We start from the raw sequence: 20,223 nt of genomic DNA on the forward strand, positions 1-20,223 counted from the left end.
GGGTGTTATTCTCTAATTAATGAAGCACCGTACTGCCAATGTAAAAACTGTATGCTAGTTTTCACGCCCTTCAAAAATGTAAGCTACGTTTTTTGTTTTGGATTTTTTTGATAGCCTGATCTCCTTTTTACTGAGAATAAATCAATAAGAATTTATAACATTCATGACAACAGGTAATAACTTGGATATTTTGATAACTTTCAGCAGTAAAAAATATGTTTACGAATGAAAATGGAAACAAATCTGTTGAAACATGTAACAGTGGGAGCCTTATTGACAATACAAAAGTTTTCAAATTACTTGGCACAAATGATCCCCACCATGACACAATCTGCAGAGCGCAACATTGCTACCCTCAAGGAATATCCAGGTTGCTACCCCCAAGTCAAGGTCACACTTAAAGGTCAAATGATAAAGTCCGCTCCTTAACTTTTAAACTACTGAAAAGTTTTTAAAATGACTTTGTACAAATGGTCACCAAAATAACATGATGTTGCCACCCCAAAGGACTAGGTCACACATAGAGGTCAAATGTTAAAAATCAACAATTTTGTGTCCTTTTCATAACCCTTTTAACTATTGTTATTTTGTAATTATATTGGCACAAATGATCACCATCATCACCTACAGAGGGTAACAAATAGGTGGCTACCTCCAAGGTCAAGGTTATACCATAACCATAAAGCATGATACAACCAAATATGTAAGAAACTTGTCAATATATGAAGTCTAGAATTACTCATGGTTACTAAGACCTTGAATTAAAAATTCAATCTAAATGAAAGGATCTACAAAGGTATCCCTCTGAATATAGAAGATAATTGGTCAATAACTGAAACAGACTTTTGTGATGAGCAAATGTGCTGGCACAACATCAAGGTCATGGTTGGGTAAAAGGTCAAGAAGTACACATTCATGTCCACTGCAGAAGGGGATTTAGCTGTCCTTAAGACTGCCTTGTTATTTAGGATAATAAGAAATATGCGGAAATGCCTTTGAGATAAAACATTATCTGCAATTTTAACGAAATTATATATTTACATCAAAATCTCGCAAGATGCCCCTGTACAAAAAGCTTTCTATACTGGTAATAACCTACTATCAAACTGATGCAGTCACCTCCTTTGGTTAAAAAATTGTAGAAGTTTATTTTATTTCTTGCTTTTCTGACTTTTTAAAACCAGCACTAGTGCCGTATATTAAAATTGATAATAACACATCAATCAGAATGGCTTATATGATATAAACTATAAGGTACTTTTTTTGTAATCATGGGCTACTTTTAGAAGTGACTAACTGTATTTCACCAGTCATGGGGAGGAACTGTTGTCTTTAAGAGTCCCAGTAGAACAAAATTCATTTTGTACAGCAGACCCTTGAAAGGCTCAATTAGTTGAAACATCTACATATATCTTTTAAACAAGGGTCAGAGCGTCAATAATCGATTAACATGAATCTGTTCTGCATTGTCGTCGAATATTTTTATCATACCAAAGGCAGTTAATGCTGACAATAATTTCCCATGCCATGGGAATTGTTTTAAAAGAAAACCAAATTCTTAGCTAGGAATGTCTTCAAGTCCAGACAGTCACTGGATATATGCAAGAAAGTGTATATGAACAATGGTAGTTCAAATGTTTTGGAATAACGAATAATTTGGATGTTTTTGTTCGCAAGTGTAACGTATCTCCGAGTGGGCTTTTGATTATAAGACTATTTAACTGAGAATTGCCTTCAACTACTTATTTACAGTTTATCATATACATATAATTTTTCTTATGGTTACCTTACCATTGATTGATTGGACAAAGTAATGATTACTGATTATATGGTGAACAAACTATATAATAAGGAAAAGAAACAAACTATATAATAACTATATAATAAAAACACTTGATGAAAAGCACACAATATTTACAGCTTATAGTCATCCAACATCATATAGAAGCTGGGCTTCTATATCAATTGGTGATCGTTCACCTCACCAAAATAATATATACAACTGATGTTCATCCAATATCAAAGAAGCTGAGCTTCTATGATAAATCTATGATAAATAAGACGTATCTTTATAGTCAACGTTCAGCAGCTAGAGCAATTATATCCTATTTTTGTATTCCCAAAAAAGACAAGCTTTTAAGGGATTTACTTATAGGACTTTGATGCCCACGGTTTATCTTCCTGGATAGCTTGAAGTGTTACATTCGCTTTCCAATCCGAAAAGTGATTTCAACTTTTTTTTTTTTTTTAATGCGTTTATTTAAGGTCGCCGCCGGAAAGCCCATATGGGTGACCGTACACTCAAGTCGGGCCATCCTAAAACGTCCCGCCAAGATTTTTATGTCAATTTTTTTCCAGCTTTTATTGGTGGAGGAAGACCCCAGGTGCCCCTCCGGGCATTATTTCAGGCACGAGCCGGCACCTGGATGGCTTCCTCACATGAAAGATTTCGACCCGAGTGAGGATCGAACCTACAGCAGTGAGGGACCTGTGATCTCCAGTCAGCGACCTTAACCACTCGGCCACGGAGGCCCCCCTGATTTCAAATGCTACTTCTCCTGCTTATATATGGATAAGAGAAGCGCCATCTACTGGATTACTTCCCCTTATTCTAAATAATCTCCTTTCCAAAGTACAAGATAATCTCTAAACTTAACAATATATTGAAATTCAACTTACCTTTTTAAATTTAGCATACTAATAGACTCTTTCCCGATAGGAATAACATAATAATAAACAAATATGACGTAAACAAAACATTTAACAGTACCAAATTTACCAAATATGTAATAATTGGTGTCCTGAAATGTAGATGCAAATGGCGTTTTATATTAAAGAGACGTAACTCTGGTATTACTATACAAGCGCATTCGTACATAAATAAATTCGTCACACAAGTTTCATTGCACTTATTAAATAATTCAGTAGTTTCATGTTTATAAATCAGAAACAGGGTGTAACATCAGGCCTCCAGTGCAATCTGATTAAAAAAATAGACCTGGTTATTGCATAAATGCAATTGTAAATTGAATACTTTGTAATTTAATCTGAATAATTAAAGGTTTTGCCAAGAGTAAAAATATAAAAGATGGTGTTCATCATACGACACCTTATGAAAATAGGTGTCTTCTTTGGGTACTCTGCACTTAGTCTACCTAATTGCAAATATGTCCGGACCAGCTACGTGTAGCTATTTAATTTTCTTTTGAATAAATTAATAATACTGATTAACTATAAATCAGGACCCTTAAATTCTGCCTACATGTATCTGGTCATGTACATACAATAAGCCATGTCAGAATACTATTTAAGTGAAGGGTGCTGTATTGTTACTAAAATAGTAGCAACATCCATCTTTTTATTTATATATATAACTTCTCTACTTCTTTGTTCAGGCAATTATTAATCGGAAAGTAATCGATTATATCCCATCCGATTGAACAGATAATCGATTTGGAGAAATTTCATCTGATTTCTATCACTAGCATAAACAATTTCTTCTGTGCGCAAGTCCTACATTTCTCAAGGAATTTTGACCAAATTTCCACAGAAGCATTGTCATCAAGTGTCCTAGCGCATTTTTTCCCTTATGTAGAATATATAGCAACTTCTCCTACATTTCTCATGGGATTTTGTTCAAAGTTCCATAGAAGCTTTGTCACCAAGAGCCCTAGCGCATATTGTCGGGGTTTTGTGATCGGATACTATTTGACCTTATTATGACCCTTTGTTTTTTTCATATAATGTAATATATAATGAAATATCATTTTAATCACAACTACTATACTACATGTACCAAAGTTTATATAGCTATTTAACAGAAACCGTCTAGTTTGATGCACACCTGCCAGCTCACCTGCCTGCTTTTTGGTCCTGTAAAATGAAGGTCAAGGTCACTGTTGCTAAAAATAGAAAATCAATTTCTGGTCAGTAAGTAGTGTTTTAATGAAACTTGTTTTAAATTTAGCTCATGTGAAGATCTAACTTAATATAGCTTTGGGCCACCTTAAGGGTCAACCTTAGTGTTGCTAAAAATAGAAAATCGGTTTCCAGTTAGGAATGAGATACTTTTATTATCCCCCTAGGACCAGGTCAGGATAATTTTTCCATCTGCTGTTTTTACAAAATACTTACTCTTTACAATGGTGATAATTGAAACCCTGGTTTCGTGGCATTGCCATGGTTCTTGTTTTTTGTGTTTTTTGTTTTGTTTTTTGTTGTTGTTGTTTTTACTGCTCTCAATGTTATCAATGTTTACATTATGTGCTTTAAAAACGTCGTTTGTGTAGAAAAATGGTCGGATTTGTTTTGAACGATAATCTGTTTATTATGTTTCTTTTTTTATTTGTGACATATATAATACGTCACTAGTATTCTATAGCACAGGTAAATGCAACTGACATTTATCAAATAAATATGAAAGTGTGTCTCTTTGACTTCTGAATTTAAATGTTGTGACAATGACTGTGAGTTATTTTGTCAAAAAATAATGATAAATGTCTCATCAAGGTGCACACTGTATCATTGGCTGACATATATATAAACAATGAAATGATGCACTTCTAATCCAAATTGATAACTTGGTTACATAAAAAATCTGTCTGCATAAACTCTTCATTTATCTACATGCCAACATTAAAACATGAGACTTTCTTCAACATTGAAATTCAATATTACGACAGAAGGTTCAAATAAATGACAACAACCAGTTATCACAAGAGCTGTCACAGGAGACAGCGAAGCTCGATTAATAAAATACTGGACACAGTAAGAAAGACAAAACTATGAAAGAAAAATCAATTATGTATAATTATGTTTTAAGTTAATATAGTAAAAAAAATAACATTGTTAACATAAATTCCAAGATCAAGGGAAATGATTCTGGAAATAGTCACGCTAGAGTTATAAACCTTGTCACACAACATGTGTGTAATGATAAGAAATATATATTTGAAGTTTGAAGTAGATACCTTAAAAAGTAAAGAAGTTATAATATTTCTTAAAGAAAATCCTAAGTTCAAAGAGAGATAAATCTGTAAATATTGCTTCAATAGTTATGAACCTTGTCACATAAAATGTAATTGATGGTAAGGAAGAAGTATTTGAAGTTTGAGGTAGATACCTTTAAAACTAAAAAAGTTATACAAGGGGTGATCCAAAAATTCGTGGACAATGTGTGTATCTCCATAACGTGACGTCCTACCGAGGTGAACTCTTTCGATATTATTAATCAATGCCTTTTTAATAAATTGACCAAATTTTAAAACACCAATTGCATTTTTTTATCTATATATGACAACATCAAAACATTCAGTATCAAAATCGCGGCGCAGCTTACTTTTTCTCTGTGATGTAAACGTTTTCATCTCATTTAAACACATGTAAAACCAGTGCAAACAAAGAAAATTGCGGGAAACGTTATAATAACGTTGTTTTGATGTGTATGATGTCATTCTGTCAGTATCAGAAGACATTTTAAAGTTGCGGTTATTTTACACTCATGCTTTAAAGAACATGTGCCTAAAACAGCTTAACCAAAAATGAACGTCACGGATCCAGCAAAACTTCGGACAGTTATATAGTTCTGTGTAAATTTTGGGAAAACGCCTGGCGAGACAAAGACCTGCTCATCGTGTCGCGGGACACACAGCTGACCATTCAAATCCAGCTTGGAGCAGAAGTACTCAGTCATCCACCATATTCGCCTGATCTTTCCCGTGTGACTTCCCCTTGTTTCAGAGTTAATAGGGAGACGTTTTGACAATCTGGACGAGTTGAGAGGAGCCATCCAATGCATACTGTCATCATTCAGCCAGGAATGGTATGCAAATACATTTAGAGACTGGTCCGCCGCCTTGAAAATGTGTGCGGGTTAAAGGGGAATACTTTGAAAAGTTATAAGGCAAAACGGTAACGTAGATTACTTCCTATGATAGCATAACTTCGTTTGTGACGTCGTGAGCTGCGCTGCGTTTTGTCATGTCTATGTGTATAAACTGGTGCAGAATCGTTAATTCTTGTACAATTTTTACAATATTTTGAGAATTTGCCGACATATGCGCACTTAATAAGATACTAGAATTTCATGTGATTTGCTTTATTACTTTTTGTTTTATGCACGGTGTCCACGAATTTTTGGATCACCCCTCGTACATGTACTTTGGAAAAATTTCTTTGAATTCCAACCAGTAGTTTTCAAGTTATGCTCTGGACAAGGAAAAGTAACAAAGGGCAATAACTCTGTAATTAGTCAAGACGGAGTTATGGTTCTTGTGCACTGCACTCTCTCTCAATGTGCTTGATCATTGTATAAAGTTATATTGAATTCCAACCATTAGCCTTCAAATTATGCTCTGGACAAAAGAAAGCAATGGAAAAGTAACAAAGGGCAATAACTCTGTAATTACTTTAGCTAGAGTAACGGTTTTTGTGTACTGCACTTCCCCTTATTGTGCTTGACCATTGTATAAAGCTGTTTTGAATTCCAACCAGTACTTTTCAAGTTATACTTCGGACAAAGAAAAGTAACAAAGGGCAATAACTCTGTATTTAGTGAAGATGGAGTTATGGTTCTTGTGCACTGTACTTCCTCTCAATGTGCTTGACCATTGTATTAAGTTGTATTGAATTCCAACCATTAGTCTTCAAGTTATGCTCCGGACAAGGAAAATGCAACGGACCCTGGACCGACCGACCACTGAGTGACTCCTATAAACCCCCCAAACTTCTTTTCGGGAATATAATTAGAACATTTTTTAAGAGTTTCATTAGATAATGCTACACACAAAATATCTAATCTCTATCCTTGCACTTTCAGAGATGATTTTACTAATACATATATGGAAAAAGATGTTTCTTGCCAAATATCTAAGCTCTAGTTCTTTCGGTTTTTACCAGAAAATTTTTGTAAGATTTTTTGTAAAAAAATAATTTGGTTGCCATAGCAACCGGAGTTCTTTATAGAATTTAATTCTTTGGACAATTTTGGTAGAGCTTCAAGCAAGCAACATCCCTGCAAGTTTCAACAAATTTGGCCAAGTTGTTTATGAGATGTTGTTTAAAGAAATTGTTGACACACACAGAGACGGACGGATGCACGCATGGACGATGGACAAAGGGCCATCACAAAAAGCTCACCTTGAGGACATTGTCCTCAGGTGAGTTAAAAAACTAGGAATGTGTTGTAACACCAAGAATGCCCCCTGCATGCAGCCAAAGTTCAAGAAAGATAACTCAAAAATCATCGGACCAAAACCAAATTCAAACTTTAGTTGCATTTTCTGGTTAAATACCTGCACATACAATTTCAATCTTATACATACATTTCTACATTTTTGCCAATATTTTGTTAAAAAGCAGGATAGTACCATACTTAGGGTTTAATTACTTTTTTTATTTATATTAAAGATATATTAAACCTACCACATATCATTTATAAAAACAAGACAGTATTAAAATTGCATGTATAATTAGCTAAGATTATGAACTACACCATAACATTCATATTTAAAAGTTACAAATTGATTAAAAATGTAATTTATATTGATAAATCTGTTTGTAAAATAACACAAAACTTTGTTTAAATTCAATTTTACTAATAAGATACTGTTAAAAGTCAATTTTACTAATAACAGGGTTGCCAGCACTTTGGTGAAATAAAATTCCCTGACTTTTCCCTGACTTTTCACTGACCAATTCATGTTTTTCACTGACCAAAATCGTCAAACACATAAACGGCCTCCTGACCTCCCCTTTAGCCGTCCAATCTTCCCATTATATTTTTGCATGTAAACTTGTATTTATTTTCCAAAATATAAAACATTTACATCAAAGTAATTATTCAAATATTGTGTTCTACTATTCTTAACTATTTCTATTCAAACACAGTGTGACTGTTGGTCAGTGAAACATATGACATGAAAATCAGAAGAATCATAATATAAACATCTGTATTAGAAATCACATAAGTCACTCTTTCCTTCCTAGTAGTAACACATAAAACACCAAGACTATAAGAGTAATACTTGTATGACAAAACTTAAAATTCAAACATCTCTAAACTATAAAAACAATAAACATTTAACACAGTTACTTGTATAAGGCATCATGATTAACTCCACTGATTGTGAAAACAAGAACATAGGGCTCATTTTGGCATATCATGAAATAATCACTATAAAATTAAAGACTTTGAATGAGTGAAGTAAGTTAGTGTAAAAACTAGAAATGAGTCATCATGCCACGGATGCCCCCGCATGCAGCCAAAATTTCAGATGGTGCATTAATTATTTTTTTCATTTTAAGTTCAAAGCCCTTAAAACTTTTCAATGTTAACACAAACCATTTCCATACAATGTTCAAGGCACTGAAATTATTCAGTCTTAACCTTTTAGAAATAGCATATTGCATATTTGTAGCCAAAATAATGGCTAAAAGAATGAGTGGTGAAACTGAAAGTTCAAAATTTTTCCAACATTCAGGAAAGATAAGTTTGTCTAAAATCATTGAACCATGACCAAATTCCAACTTAAACTGCTTATTCCTAAGATGTATCTAAATTATTTTCAAAGTGAAAGAGACATAACTCTGCCAAAAAATCATCAAACCATGACCAAATTCCAACTTGACCTGCCCATTCCTTTGACATATCCATATGTCAAATTTAAGTTGAATATGTGACACTGTTGGGTAGATAATGAACAGAAACTGTAAATTTCATATTATTTTCAAAGTAAAAGGGGCATTACTCTGCCAAAAATTATTGAACCATGACTAAATTTGAACTTGACCTGGGCATTCCAAAAACATATCCATATGTCAAATTTGAGTTGAATGTGTTGTACCATTGGGGAGATAATAAACGGAAACTGAAAATTTCATATTACTTTCAAAGTGAAAGGGGCATAACTCTGCCAAAAATCATTGAACCATGACCAAATTTGAACTTGACCTGCACATTCCTTTGACGCATCCATATGTCACGTTTGAGTTGAATGTGTTGTACCTTGAGGGAGATAATGAACGGAAACTGAAAATTTCATATTATTTTCAAAGTAAAAGGGGCATAACTCTGCCAAAAATCATCGAACCATGACCAAATTCAAACTTGACCTGTATTTTTTCATGACATATCAATATGTCAAGTTTGAGTTGATTGTATTGTACCGTTGGGGAGATAATGAACGGAAACTGAAAATTTCATATTATTTTCAAAGTAAAAGGGGCATAACTCAGCCAAAAATCATCGAACCATAACCAAATTTTGAACTTGACCTGTATTTTCTCATGACATATCCATATGTCAAGTTTGAATTGATTGTGTCCAACCGTTCTTAAGATAATGAACGGAAACTGAAAATTTCATATTATTTTCAAAGTAAAAGGGGCATAACTCTGCCAAAAATCATCGAACCATAACCAAATTCGAACTTGACCTGTATTTTCTCATGACATATCCATATGTCAAGTTTGAATTAAATGTGTCCAACCGTTCTTAAGATAATGAACGGAAACTGAAATTTCATATTATTTTCAAAGTAAAAGGGGCATAACTCTGCCAAAAATCATCGAACCATGACCAAATTCGAACTTGACCTGTATTTTCTCATGACATATCCATATATCAAATTTGAGTTGAATATGTCCAACCGTTCTTAAGATAATGAACGGAAACTGATGATGACGGAATGACAGAATGACGGAAGGACGGAAGGATGGAAGGACGGAATGACGGAACAGGGTAACACTATATGCCCCGGCCATTACATGGCGGGGGCATAAAAAGTTAGTGTGAAAAACATAGCATCACATAATTTAACCAGTTTCCATCACGTTTGCAAGACAAATCCTCTTGTACAATTTCTTAGTGTCAAAGCAAAAAGCAAAGAAGGGCTTTTAATTACTAACAAAATCTAGTCAGTATACATGTATACCAAACTACCATATTGGCATATAACCTGCTTTGCTTTTTGCTTTGACACTAAGAAATTGTACAAGAGGATTTGTCTTGCAAACATGATGGAAACTGGTTAAATTATGCAACAGAAATTATGTATTAGTCAGCTCTGGAGGCAAGGGCTGCAAAGCTTTTCAGTCTTTAGGCTGAATGATGTTCTAAGGTAAATAATGGGTATTATAATCACTAAGTTAACATATAATGCTTCTTAATATCATAGTTTACTGTTATTTGAATTTAATGCCTAACTGTGAGAGTGATAAAGTCAAATATTAAATGCCTAAAGACTGCCATAACTGCCAAGAAAGACCTTCAATGCGTATATTTTTCGACCTTTGAAATAATTTTTCCCTGACTTTTCACGATTTTCATTTTTCACTGACCAAATTTCAAAATTCCCTGACAATTCCCTGACCTTGAAAAAATACCTAATTTCCCTGACTTTTCAAGTCCGCTGGCAACCCTGAATAAGATCTAAAAGAAAACACATTATAGTAGATTAAAAATGAATAAAGGTTTAGGATTCTGTACATTTATTAAAAATTGTTGGGAGAAAATGATGTTTAATTTGTTTGAAACCTTTAGTTAAACTTCTTTTTATGTACACATTCTGGTTTCCCAAACCGTAATATTCAGCTTCTTATGTCCTTAACTTTTATTTTTGCCCTGCTTCCCTCATCTTTTGATTTCACTTTCTTATTTCCTAAAAGCCCCATTATGCCTCTGATATGCTTTAATTTTAATTTCTTATAACCTTTTTTTTTTTGGTAACCCCATTCGAGTTACTCCATTTGCAAAAGTCGCTTTGCACGGCTAATATACCATAACGGGAGACTAAATCATGGTCACTGTACAGACTAGACAGAGTCGCTACATACAGACCATTTATATAGTAAAAAAGGTTCAGCGCACCTAACTATGGTTACTAAAGACAGAACGTCACTATATACAGGGGGTCACTAAGACAGTCTTTACAGTACATATACATACATTTCCACAAAAGTAAGAGTGCTGAAACTGAAAATTTCAAATTTCCAACGCTCAAGAACGATAACTTTGTCTAAATCATCAAACCATGACCAAATTCAAACTTGACCTGCATATTCCTATGACATATCCATATGTTAAATTTGTGTTGAATGTGTACAACTGTTGGGGAGATAATAAACCAAAATTGAATTTTTTTTTTTAATTTCAAGAGGGCCATAAATGCATGCAGCCAAAATTTCAAATGTTATAATATTTAGTTCCAAATTTGTTTGCATAAACCATTTTTTTCAATCTAAGTTCAAGGCTCTTAAACTTTCAATGTTAACACAAACCATATTTACACAAAGTTCAAAGCCCTGAAACTATCCAGTGTTTACCTTATGCAAATTGCATATTTGTAGCCGAGATAATAAGAAATTGTGATTTTTTAAAAAATTTCCAAGTTCAAGGGGGATAACTGTCAAAAAACATCTGACCATGACCAATTTAGAACCTGACTTGTATTTTCTGGTTAAATACCAGCACATGCAATGTCAACCTCAGACATTTCTACAAAAGTTTGACCAGAAACTGAAAATTTCTTATTTTTTTCTAAGTTAAATAAGGATAACTAATCGGACCAAAACCAGATTCGAACTTGACCTGAGCATTCCTTTAAGGTATCCATATGGCAAACTTGAGTTGAATCTGCACAACTGTTGGGAATTTCTACAAGGGGCAAAAGTCTGTCAAAAGTCATCAGACTAAACTATGACCAAATTAGAACTTGACCTCCATGATGTATCCATATGTCCAATTTGAGTTGAATAATTTGGCCTTCGAGATCAAGGTCATTTATGAATGAAGGTCAAAGTCTGTCTGGTTAACTTAAAGGTCTATCCTAGAGAAGTGTTGCGTTCAAGTTTGAAGACAATCCATTTATAAAAACCAAAGTTATAGCCACTTATAGCAAAAGTCAAGCAAAATTTAGACATTTAAACTTGAAGGTCAAGGTCATTTATGAATGAAGGTCAAGCTTAGTCTGGTCTACTTGCCAAGGGTTGTTATTGCCCAGTATGAAGACAATACACCAAAAACTTTAAAAGGTATGATCAAGGTTAAAGATTGCAGACAGCAACAGGAACGCCAACATGACTAACCATATTTCTATTTTATTTTCATTTTTTTTTTTTAAAGTCAAGCTTAAAAAGGAAATAACTCCAAAATTAGGCAAGGCAGAGTTACAGTTCATATACACTGCACTTCTACTTAATGAGATCCTTCCAACTACAAAGTTTCTCTGTTGTAGTTTTAGAGTAATGTCCCGAACAACAAAATGCGGATGGACGGACATATACAGACATATAGAGGGACAAAGTTGCGACTTTATGCCCTTGGGGAGCATAAAAAAACCCAAGCAAAATTTAGACATTTGTCCTTGAATGTCTTCTCCCAAGGGTTGTTGTGGCCAAGTTTGTTTGTTTGTTTGTTTGATTTTACGCCTTTTCCAAACAGTATTTCAGTCATATAGGCGGGTAGTTTTCTAACCATCGTTCCTGGAGAGTTACACCAGTACTAGACTACCTTCCTCCGCGCTAAACTACCAAAGCATCTCCCTGGGAGCGAACCCGCGCCAGAGAGGTAACTGGATTAGAAGTCATCGACTCTAACCCCTCGACCACGGAGGCCAGTATGAAGGTACTATATCAAGAACTTAAAAGGTTATGATCAACGTTATTGTCTATGGCCGGCAATGCCACCATGACTATAACAATACCTCTTTTTTTTCTTCAAAAAAAGTCAATCTAAAAATCAAAGGATGGCATAAGTGAGAGATAATACACTGAAAATTCACTGTCAAGTTTATTTTAGTCATTCCAATAAATTCATTTTAAAAAAGACAATACTAAATATTATGAACTCTAAATGTTACAGCAATGAAAATATCTGAAAAGAAAGAAAATAGTTAGGTGTTTTGTGTTGTTTTTTACTAGAAACAAACTATAAATATTTGAAAGAATAAAGCTATCTAAATAGCTTTTTAGTTGTCCTTAATAATATGCTATTGACAAATGATAACAATTATTTCCCGAACAAATTAACATTGTTTCTCCTCTGATCACTGTGTAGGTAGCTGTTCTATAGGTGTGGCAAACTTGAAATCCTCTGGAAATAGTTCATGGGCTTTAGGGTACATGAGTTTGTATGCCTGTCTTATTGTAACTTCAGCAACACCTGCGATGTCTCCTATTTCTGTAATTGAATATAAATGTTGAAATGAATGTTTGATAATTAGAAATAAATCATACCATTATCATATCCCTATAAGAGAATACCAGAAATATGTCACTAGAAACTAATAATGTCATTGTTGCCTCATGCCAAAACTAGAGCGATCAGTGATCACAAGTGTTGCCTGATGATAGCAACTTAAGCAGTTGTTACAATTGAGGGGTGATTGGATAGTTTGTTGAAAATGTAAATTTAACTAGAACTATCACTAAATGTGATTAATACCCCCACAAGACTGCTTCGGAAATAAGGATGTTACTAGTAACAGAATACCTTGTAAAAGAATTGAAATATAGAGTAATGGTTGTGGGCAATTAAAGATAGTTGTGGTTCTTATATGTTGCATTACCTTTCAATGTGGTGGGCCATTGATGAAGTTTAATTGAATTACTCTGTAATAAGTCCAGAAAGACAAAGAAAAGGAACAAAGGGCAATAATTCTATAAATACTGAAGATAGAGTTATAGTTCTTGTGCACTGCACTTCCTCTTATTGTGCTTGACCATTGTATGAAGTTGTTTTGAATTCCAACCAGTACGTTTTAAGTTATGCTCCTGACAAGGAAAAGTGTCAAAGGGCAGTAACTCTGTACTTTGTCAAAATGAAGTTATGGCTGTTGTGCACTGCACTTCCTTTTAATGTCCTTGACAACTGTACGAAGTTGTACTGAATTCCAAACAGTAGTTTTCAAGTTATGCTCTGGACAAGGAAAAGTAACAAAGGGCAATAACTCTGTAATTAGTCAAGATGGAGTTATGGTTCTTGTGCACTGCACTTTCTCTCAATGTGCTTGACCATTATATGAAGTTATATTGAATTCCAACCATTAGTCTTCAAGTCATGGTCAGGACAAAAAAGGCAATGGAAAAGCAACAAAGGGCAATAACTCTGTAATTACTTTAGATAGAGTTATGGTTCTTGTGCATTGCACTTCCCCTTATTGTGTTTGACAATTGTATGAGGTTGTTTTGAATTCCAACCAGTAGTTTTCAAGTTATGCCCTGGACAAGGAAAAGTAACAAAGGGCAATAACTCTGTAATTAGTCATGATAGAGTTATGGTTCTTACGCACTGCACTTCCTCTCAATGTGCTTGACCATTGTATGTAGTAATATTGAATTCAAACTATTAGTCTTCAAGTTATGGTCCGGACAAAAAAAAAGCAATGGAAAAACGACAAAGGGCAATAACTCTGTAATTACTTTAGATAGAGTTATGGTTCTTGTGCACTGCACTTCCCTTATTGTGTTTGACAATTGTATGAAGTTGTTTTGAATTCCAACCAGTAGTTTTCAAGTTATGCCCCGGACAAGGAAAAGTAACAAAGGGCAATAACTCTGTAATTAGTCAAGATAGAGTTATGGTTCTTACGCACTGCACTTCCTCTCAATGTGCTTGACCATTGTATGTAGTTATATTGAATTCAAACTATTAGTCTTCAAGTTATGGTCCGGACAAAAAAAAAAGCAATGGACAAGCAAAAAAGGGCAATAACTCTGTAATTACTTTAGATAGAGTTATGGTTCTTGTGCACTGCACTTCCCCTTATTGTGTTTGACAATTGTATGAAGTTGTTTTGAATTCCAACTAGTAGTTTTCAAGTTATGCCCCGGACAAGGAAAAGTAACAAAGGGCAATAACTCTGTAATTAGTCAAGATAGAGTTATGGTTCTTGTGCACTGCACTTCCTCTCAATGTGCTTGACCATTGTATGTAGTTATATTGAATTCCAACCATTAGTCTTCAAGTTATTCTCCGGACAAGGAAAATGCAACGGACGTCTGGACCGACCGACCGCCCGACCGACCAACCACCGGGTGACTCCTATATACCCCCCCCCCCAAAACTTCGTTTTTGGGGGTATAATAAACTTGGTAACTGTCCACTGCACAATGTTTTATGCCACTTCTAGTCTTGATGGTGTACACCTACAGGGAAAATCCATGACCCTCACCCCCGGGATGAAAACCAATTTAGACCCCAGGACTATATTTTGAACAAATTTGGTCCATTACACAATGTTTCAGTCAAAATATCAAAACTTTAGCCATTATTGAAATGAAGAATTTAATATAATTATACATATAAGGAAAATTCATACCACCCTGGATAGGGGCTAATTTAGACACTCAGGGCTATAATTTGAACAAACTTGGTAGAGGTCCACCAGACAATGTCTCAAGCCAAATATCATATCTTATATTAAGTTTTAATTGTTTAAGAAAAAAATTATTTTTTAAGTTTTTACTACATACATATAAGGTAAATGCATAACCGCCGAGGAGGGCCAGTTCTGACACAAGGTCTATAATTTGAACAATTGAGACAATGTTTTATGCTTAATATCTAACATATAGCCATTTCAGTTTTTATGAAGATTTTTGAAGTATTTACTATACAAGGAAAAGCCATACCCCCTTTGGGCCGGCTCAATATTGAGTCCAGGACAATAGTTTGAACAATTTTTGTAGTTTCATTAGATGATGCAACTCACAAAATATCTAAGCTGTAAACCAAGCACTTTTAGAGAAGAAGATTTTCAAGACATAATTTTTAAAATCTATTTTTAGCCCTTCTGACCCAGATGTTCAATGGAGCAGAGCCATTCGAAAATTTTAGTACAGCATCATATTAGGAACATGCCAGGAAATTTTAAAATTTGACCCAGTTATTTCAGAGGTGAAGTTGTTTGAAAACAAGAGGGCCCAGAGGGCCCTGGATCACTCACCTAAGAAATAGGTAAATAGGTTTAAGTTGAGCCCCTTTCACCCCAGAAGAAATAGCGAAAATCAAAACATCGCGAAAAATACAGGATTTACATTACATATAAGGAAAATCAATGACCCCTGGGGCCGGCCAATTTTGACCCTAGGGCTTTCATTTGAACAAACTTGGTAGACATCCACTAGAAGATGTTTTATGCAAAATATCTAAGCTCTAGCTCTTTTGGATTTTCATAAGAAGAATCTTTAAGTTTTAACTATATACATGTATATATAAGGAAAATCAATGACCCCCTGGGGCGGGGCTAATTTTGACCCTAGGGCTTTTATTCGAACAAACTTTGTGAACATCCATTTGAAGATCTTTCATGCTTAATATCTAAGCTCTTGCTCTTTGAGGTTTTTTTAAAGAAGATTTTTTAAGTTTTTTCTATAGACATGTAAGGAAAAAAATCAGACTCCCTGGGTGTGGTCAATTTAACCCTAGGGCTTTTATTTGAACAAATCTGGTAGACAGTCACTAGAAGATGTTTCATGCTTAATATCTAAGCTCTAGCTGTATGGGTTATTTAAAAGAAGATTTTTTTAAATTTTACATATAAGAAAATCAGTACCCCCGGGGCAGGGCCAATATTGATCCCAGGGCTTTTATTTGTACAAACTTTGTAGACATTTACCAGAAGATGTTTCATGCTTAATATCTAAGATCCAACTCTTTGGGTTTTTTAAAAGAAGATTTTTTAAGGTTTTACAACATGTATATACATGTAGGGAAATAATGTCATATATATATAAACATACATGTATATGGAAAAAATGACACCCTGGGGCTGGGCCAATTTTGACCCCAGGGCTTTTATTTGAACAAACATGGTAGAGAATCACTAGAAGATGTTTCATGCCAAATATCTTAGCTCTAGCTCTTTGGGTTTTTTAAAAGAAGTTTTTTCTTTTGCTTGCCATGGCAACCAGATTTCTGCATGGAATTAAATTCTTTGAACAATTTTTAAAGGTGACCACCAAAGGAACATTCCTGTGAAGTTTGGATGAAATTGGCTCAGCGGTTTATGAGGAGATGTAGTTTAAAGTAAAAGTTTACCGATGCCGGCTGAAAAGCGATCACAAAAGCTCACCATGTCACTTTGTGACAGGTGAGCTAAAAAATGACAACAGATAAATGGTTGCATTGACAGTTGATGAACGCTGTACAAGCTGTGATCTCAAAAGCTCACCTTGAGCACTCTGTGCTCAGGTGAGCTAAAAATAGGGGTATATGACTGAAATTAATAATGTGTTTATTGCAGCGCAAATGAACTTTGACTTGTGTTAAGATACAACATTTTTAAATGCCAAATATAAACACAATCATTGAAATCCTTCGAAAGTTGATGCAACCAATAGTTTCACATAAAATTGCTTACAAAAAGGGACATAACTCTATTTATAATGAGCTGATTGCTCACATGATTATGAAGGCTCAATCCCATTTTATTTTGGCTGTGTGACCTAGTTTTTGACCACATATGACCCATATTCGAGCTAGACATAGAAATCAAAATTTAAGAATATTTTCTAAGTCAATTTTTGACCTTCAAGTGTGACCTTAACCTTAAGCTGGCAAAATGGTAACATGGGTTCTGCACATTACCTTGTTGAAGTGAACATTTGATCCAAGATTGAAGAAAATCATTCCATTAGAGAAGGACTTACAGAGCGGACACGACATACTGTCTAATATTTGATTGTTTGATATTTGACCTTCAATTGTGACCTTGACCTTGAGCTGACACATGGGCAACATGGGTTCTGCACACCTCCCTTGTTGAGGTGAACATTTGAGCCAAGTTTGAAGAAAATCCTTAAATTGGTATAGATAGAGCGGACATGATAATGGGGACGGACGGACCGACAGACACGACAAAGCGAATCCATTATAGCCCCAGCCCCACATTTTGTGGTGGGGGTATAGTAATGTCCAAAACAAATAATGTCAATATTTAAAATGCCTTGAAATACAATATACCTTTTTGTGTTTTCTTATCCTCTGATGCCTGTGATGCCATGTAAATAGCTGCTGCGGCCACTGATACAGGACTTCTCCTGTAAAAATTTTTATGGGAATACCATATAACTTGTTTGCAATTTTATAATATTCAGACATGTCATAAGTACAATGGGGAAATTTTAATTAGTGGCAATGGCAGTGCGTTTTAATAATTAAATCTTACCTGTGAACAAGAAATGAGTCCATAGGACATGATTTAACTCTAGGTGAAATGTTTTTTTTAGGCTACACGTAACACAAGTTTAAAACAAACAAAAAAATCTTTTACTAAGTCAATGACAAAAACTCTACAAATACTGTATAAATCCACAAGCAAACCCCAAGGTGCATAACTACACATGCTGACCAACATTCTTGTATGTTTTCAGGACTACAGGTCAAATACTTTTTGAGCTATGCATGAACAAGTCTATAATTTATACTAAGTCAAGGGCAATAACTCTAACAAAACTGAAAAAAATCCACATGCAAAACACCAGGACTGGTGCTTAGGTTCACAGTGATGTTGATTATCATTCCTGTAAAGTTGGTTGATTCTGACCCAAGCACTGAAGGTACACATAAAAACAACATTGATACTGGTGACATTTTTCATTTACATTGTGACGTCATGAACTTGATTCTGTTGTTTTATGTGTGTGCACCTGGTTGCGTACCCCTTGTTATTTGTAATTTTCACAGAATTATTTGTAAACATATTGCATTGATTTTTCAGTATATGTATATATATAAAGGAAATGTTGCAATATTTGTCTCTTGTAAAATCATGTACACAACTTAAAAGATGTTAACAGTAGAGCCGCAGGCCACAAACTTTGAACAACCTTTGTACACTGGTAGACAGCACTTCTCACACCACTACAGTTTCAAACAGTCAACTGCTAAGACAAGATTTGATGTATGGATTTAACTAAAAGTCACAAGGACAGAGGTGAGGACTATAAGCGGGATGTAGCAAAACCTCAATTCTCTGTTCCTCTAAATAAGCTTGAGCCAAGGCTGTCCAGTGTGCAAGTGCATTACTATGGAGTAATTTGATCCTACACCAGACCTTGGGTTTTTTGTAATGAAGTGATTAAGTACAACAATGAGAACATGGTCACAGTAAAATGTTCCAGTGACACTACGCTTCTCTAAGGCACAGCTACATAGGCCAGTATTCCATCACTGTAACAAGATTGCATTTGTGAAACAAGAGGGCCATGATGGCCTTATATTGCTCACCTGATTATTGAGGCTCTCAAGCCTCAATATTGTTAGCAATGAATGAAAGGCAGATATAATGCCATAAACTTAAACTGACATCATAACATTTATATCTGAAACAGTGCAAATGATAATAAGTTTTTTTTTCATATACTGCAAAATCACTATTATTCGTGGGGCACGAATTTTCGTGGTGTTCGTGGGTAGGTCAATCCACGAATTTAAGATCCCACGAAATTTTATTACACCATGTCTCTATTCTGTATATTAAAATCATGCGTCGGCGCTTTTCCTGCCGATTTTTGGATAATGAATGTATACAGATAATCAGCTTAGTGGCAGGTTATATCTATAAATAGTTCAAGTTTACAATATTTAAGAAACTTCAGAGAAAAGTCGATTAGGCCCCCTATATATATGTCACAAATCTCGATCACATAAACACATCACAGGGACTACTTGATTGTTATAGGCTACTTGATTGTGTCAGAAAATATACTTGAGATAATCAAGTAAATATGGGGCATTAATTAGCGCCGATAAAAATTGTCAGTTTGCACTTTTTAATTACCAATCTAATTGACTTTGATATTAATGTTGTATTTTAAAAAACAAACAAGATTGCATTTGAGAAAAATGCTATGCCACCGCATTAATACAACACTAAATACTAGTAGTAGTGTAGGAACAGATTCTTTTTGTTTCTATACAATTTTGAAGATTGTCATAATGCATAGATCTCTGACCTATCTAATTCTTAATATCAGATTAGTGGTTAAATCTGTTGTTAACTCAATAAAAGATCAGAGTAGGAATATATCAATGCACTCGAGTCTAGTGAATTAGGTGGTGAAGGTCATATTTCACACAGCCTAAATTTCATGACTACATCAAATGCAACACAGTAAGACACTTTGTAAAAATCTAGGTCAGCTGAAATCAAAGTTCACTTTACATCCTAATCTGTGCACATGGTTCAAATTTCATAGCTGTACATCAAAGGACAAGAAAGT

The 20,223-nt window shown here is 34.5% G+C and overlaps 1 protein-coding gene across 1 annotated transcript in view; it reads right to left on the bottom strand.

The window, feature by feature from the left end:
- Positions 1–12,774: 12,774 nt before the first annotated feature.
- The window catches only part of LOC132751954 (transcription initiation factor IIB-like), an 85,782-nt gene continuing 78,333 nt past the window's right edge, over positions 12,775–20,223 (bottom strand). The window contains exons 9-10 of the mRNA XM_060742173.1: positions 17,963–18,039; positions 12,775–13,177 (exon numbers count right to left, since the gene is read on the bottom strand). Of these exons, the coding sequence (XP_060598156.1) occupies positions 13,044–13,177; positions 17,963–18,039 (211 nt within the window). The 3' untranslated portion in view covers positions 12,775–13,043. The remainder of the gene's footprint in view (positions 13,178–17,962; positions 18,040–20,223) is intronic.

Source organism: Ruditapes philippinarum, unplaced genomic scaffold (genome assembly GCF_026571515.1).
Source record: "Ruditapes philippinarum isolate M1 unplaced genomic scaffold, ASM2657151v2 ctg1888_1_1_1_1, whole genome shotgun sequence".
In the NCBI taxonomy this organism is placed as follows: Eukaryota; Metazoa; Mollusca; class Bivalvia; order Venerida; family Veneridae; genus Ruditapes; species Ruditapes philippinarum.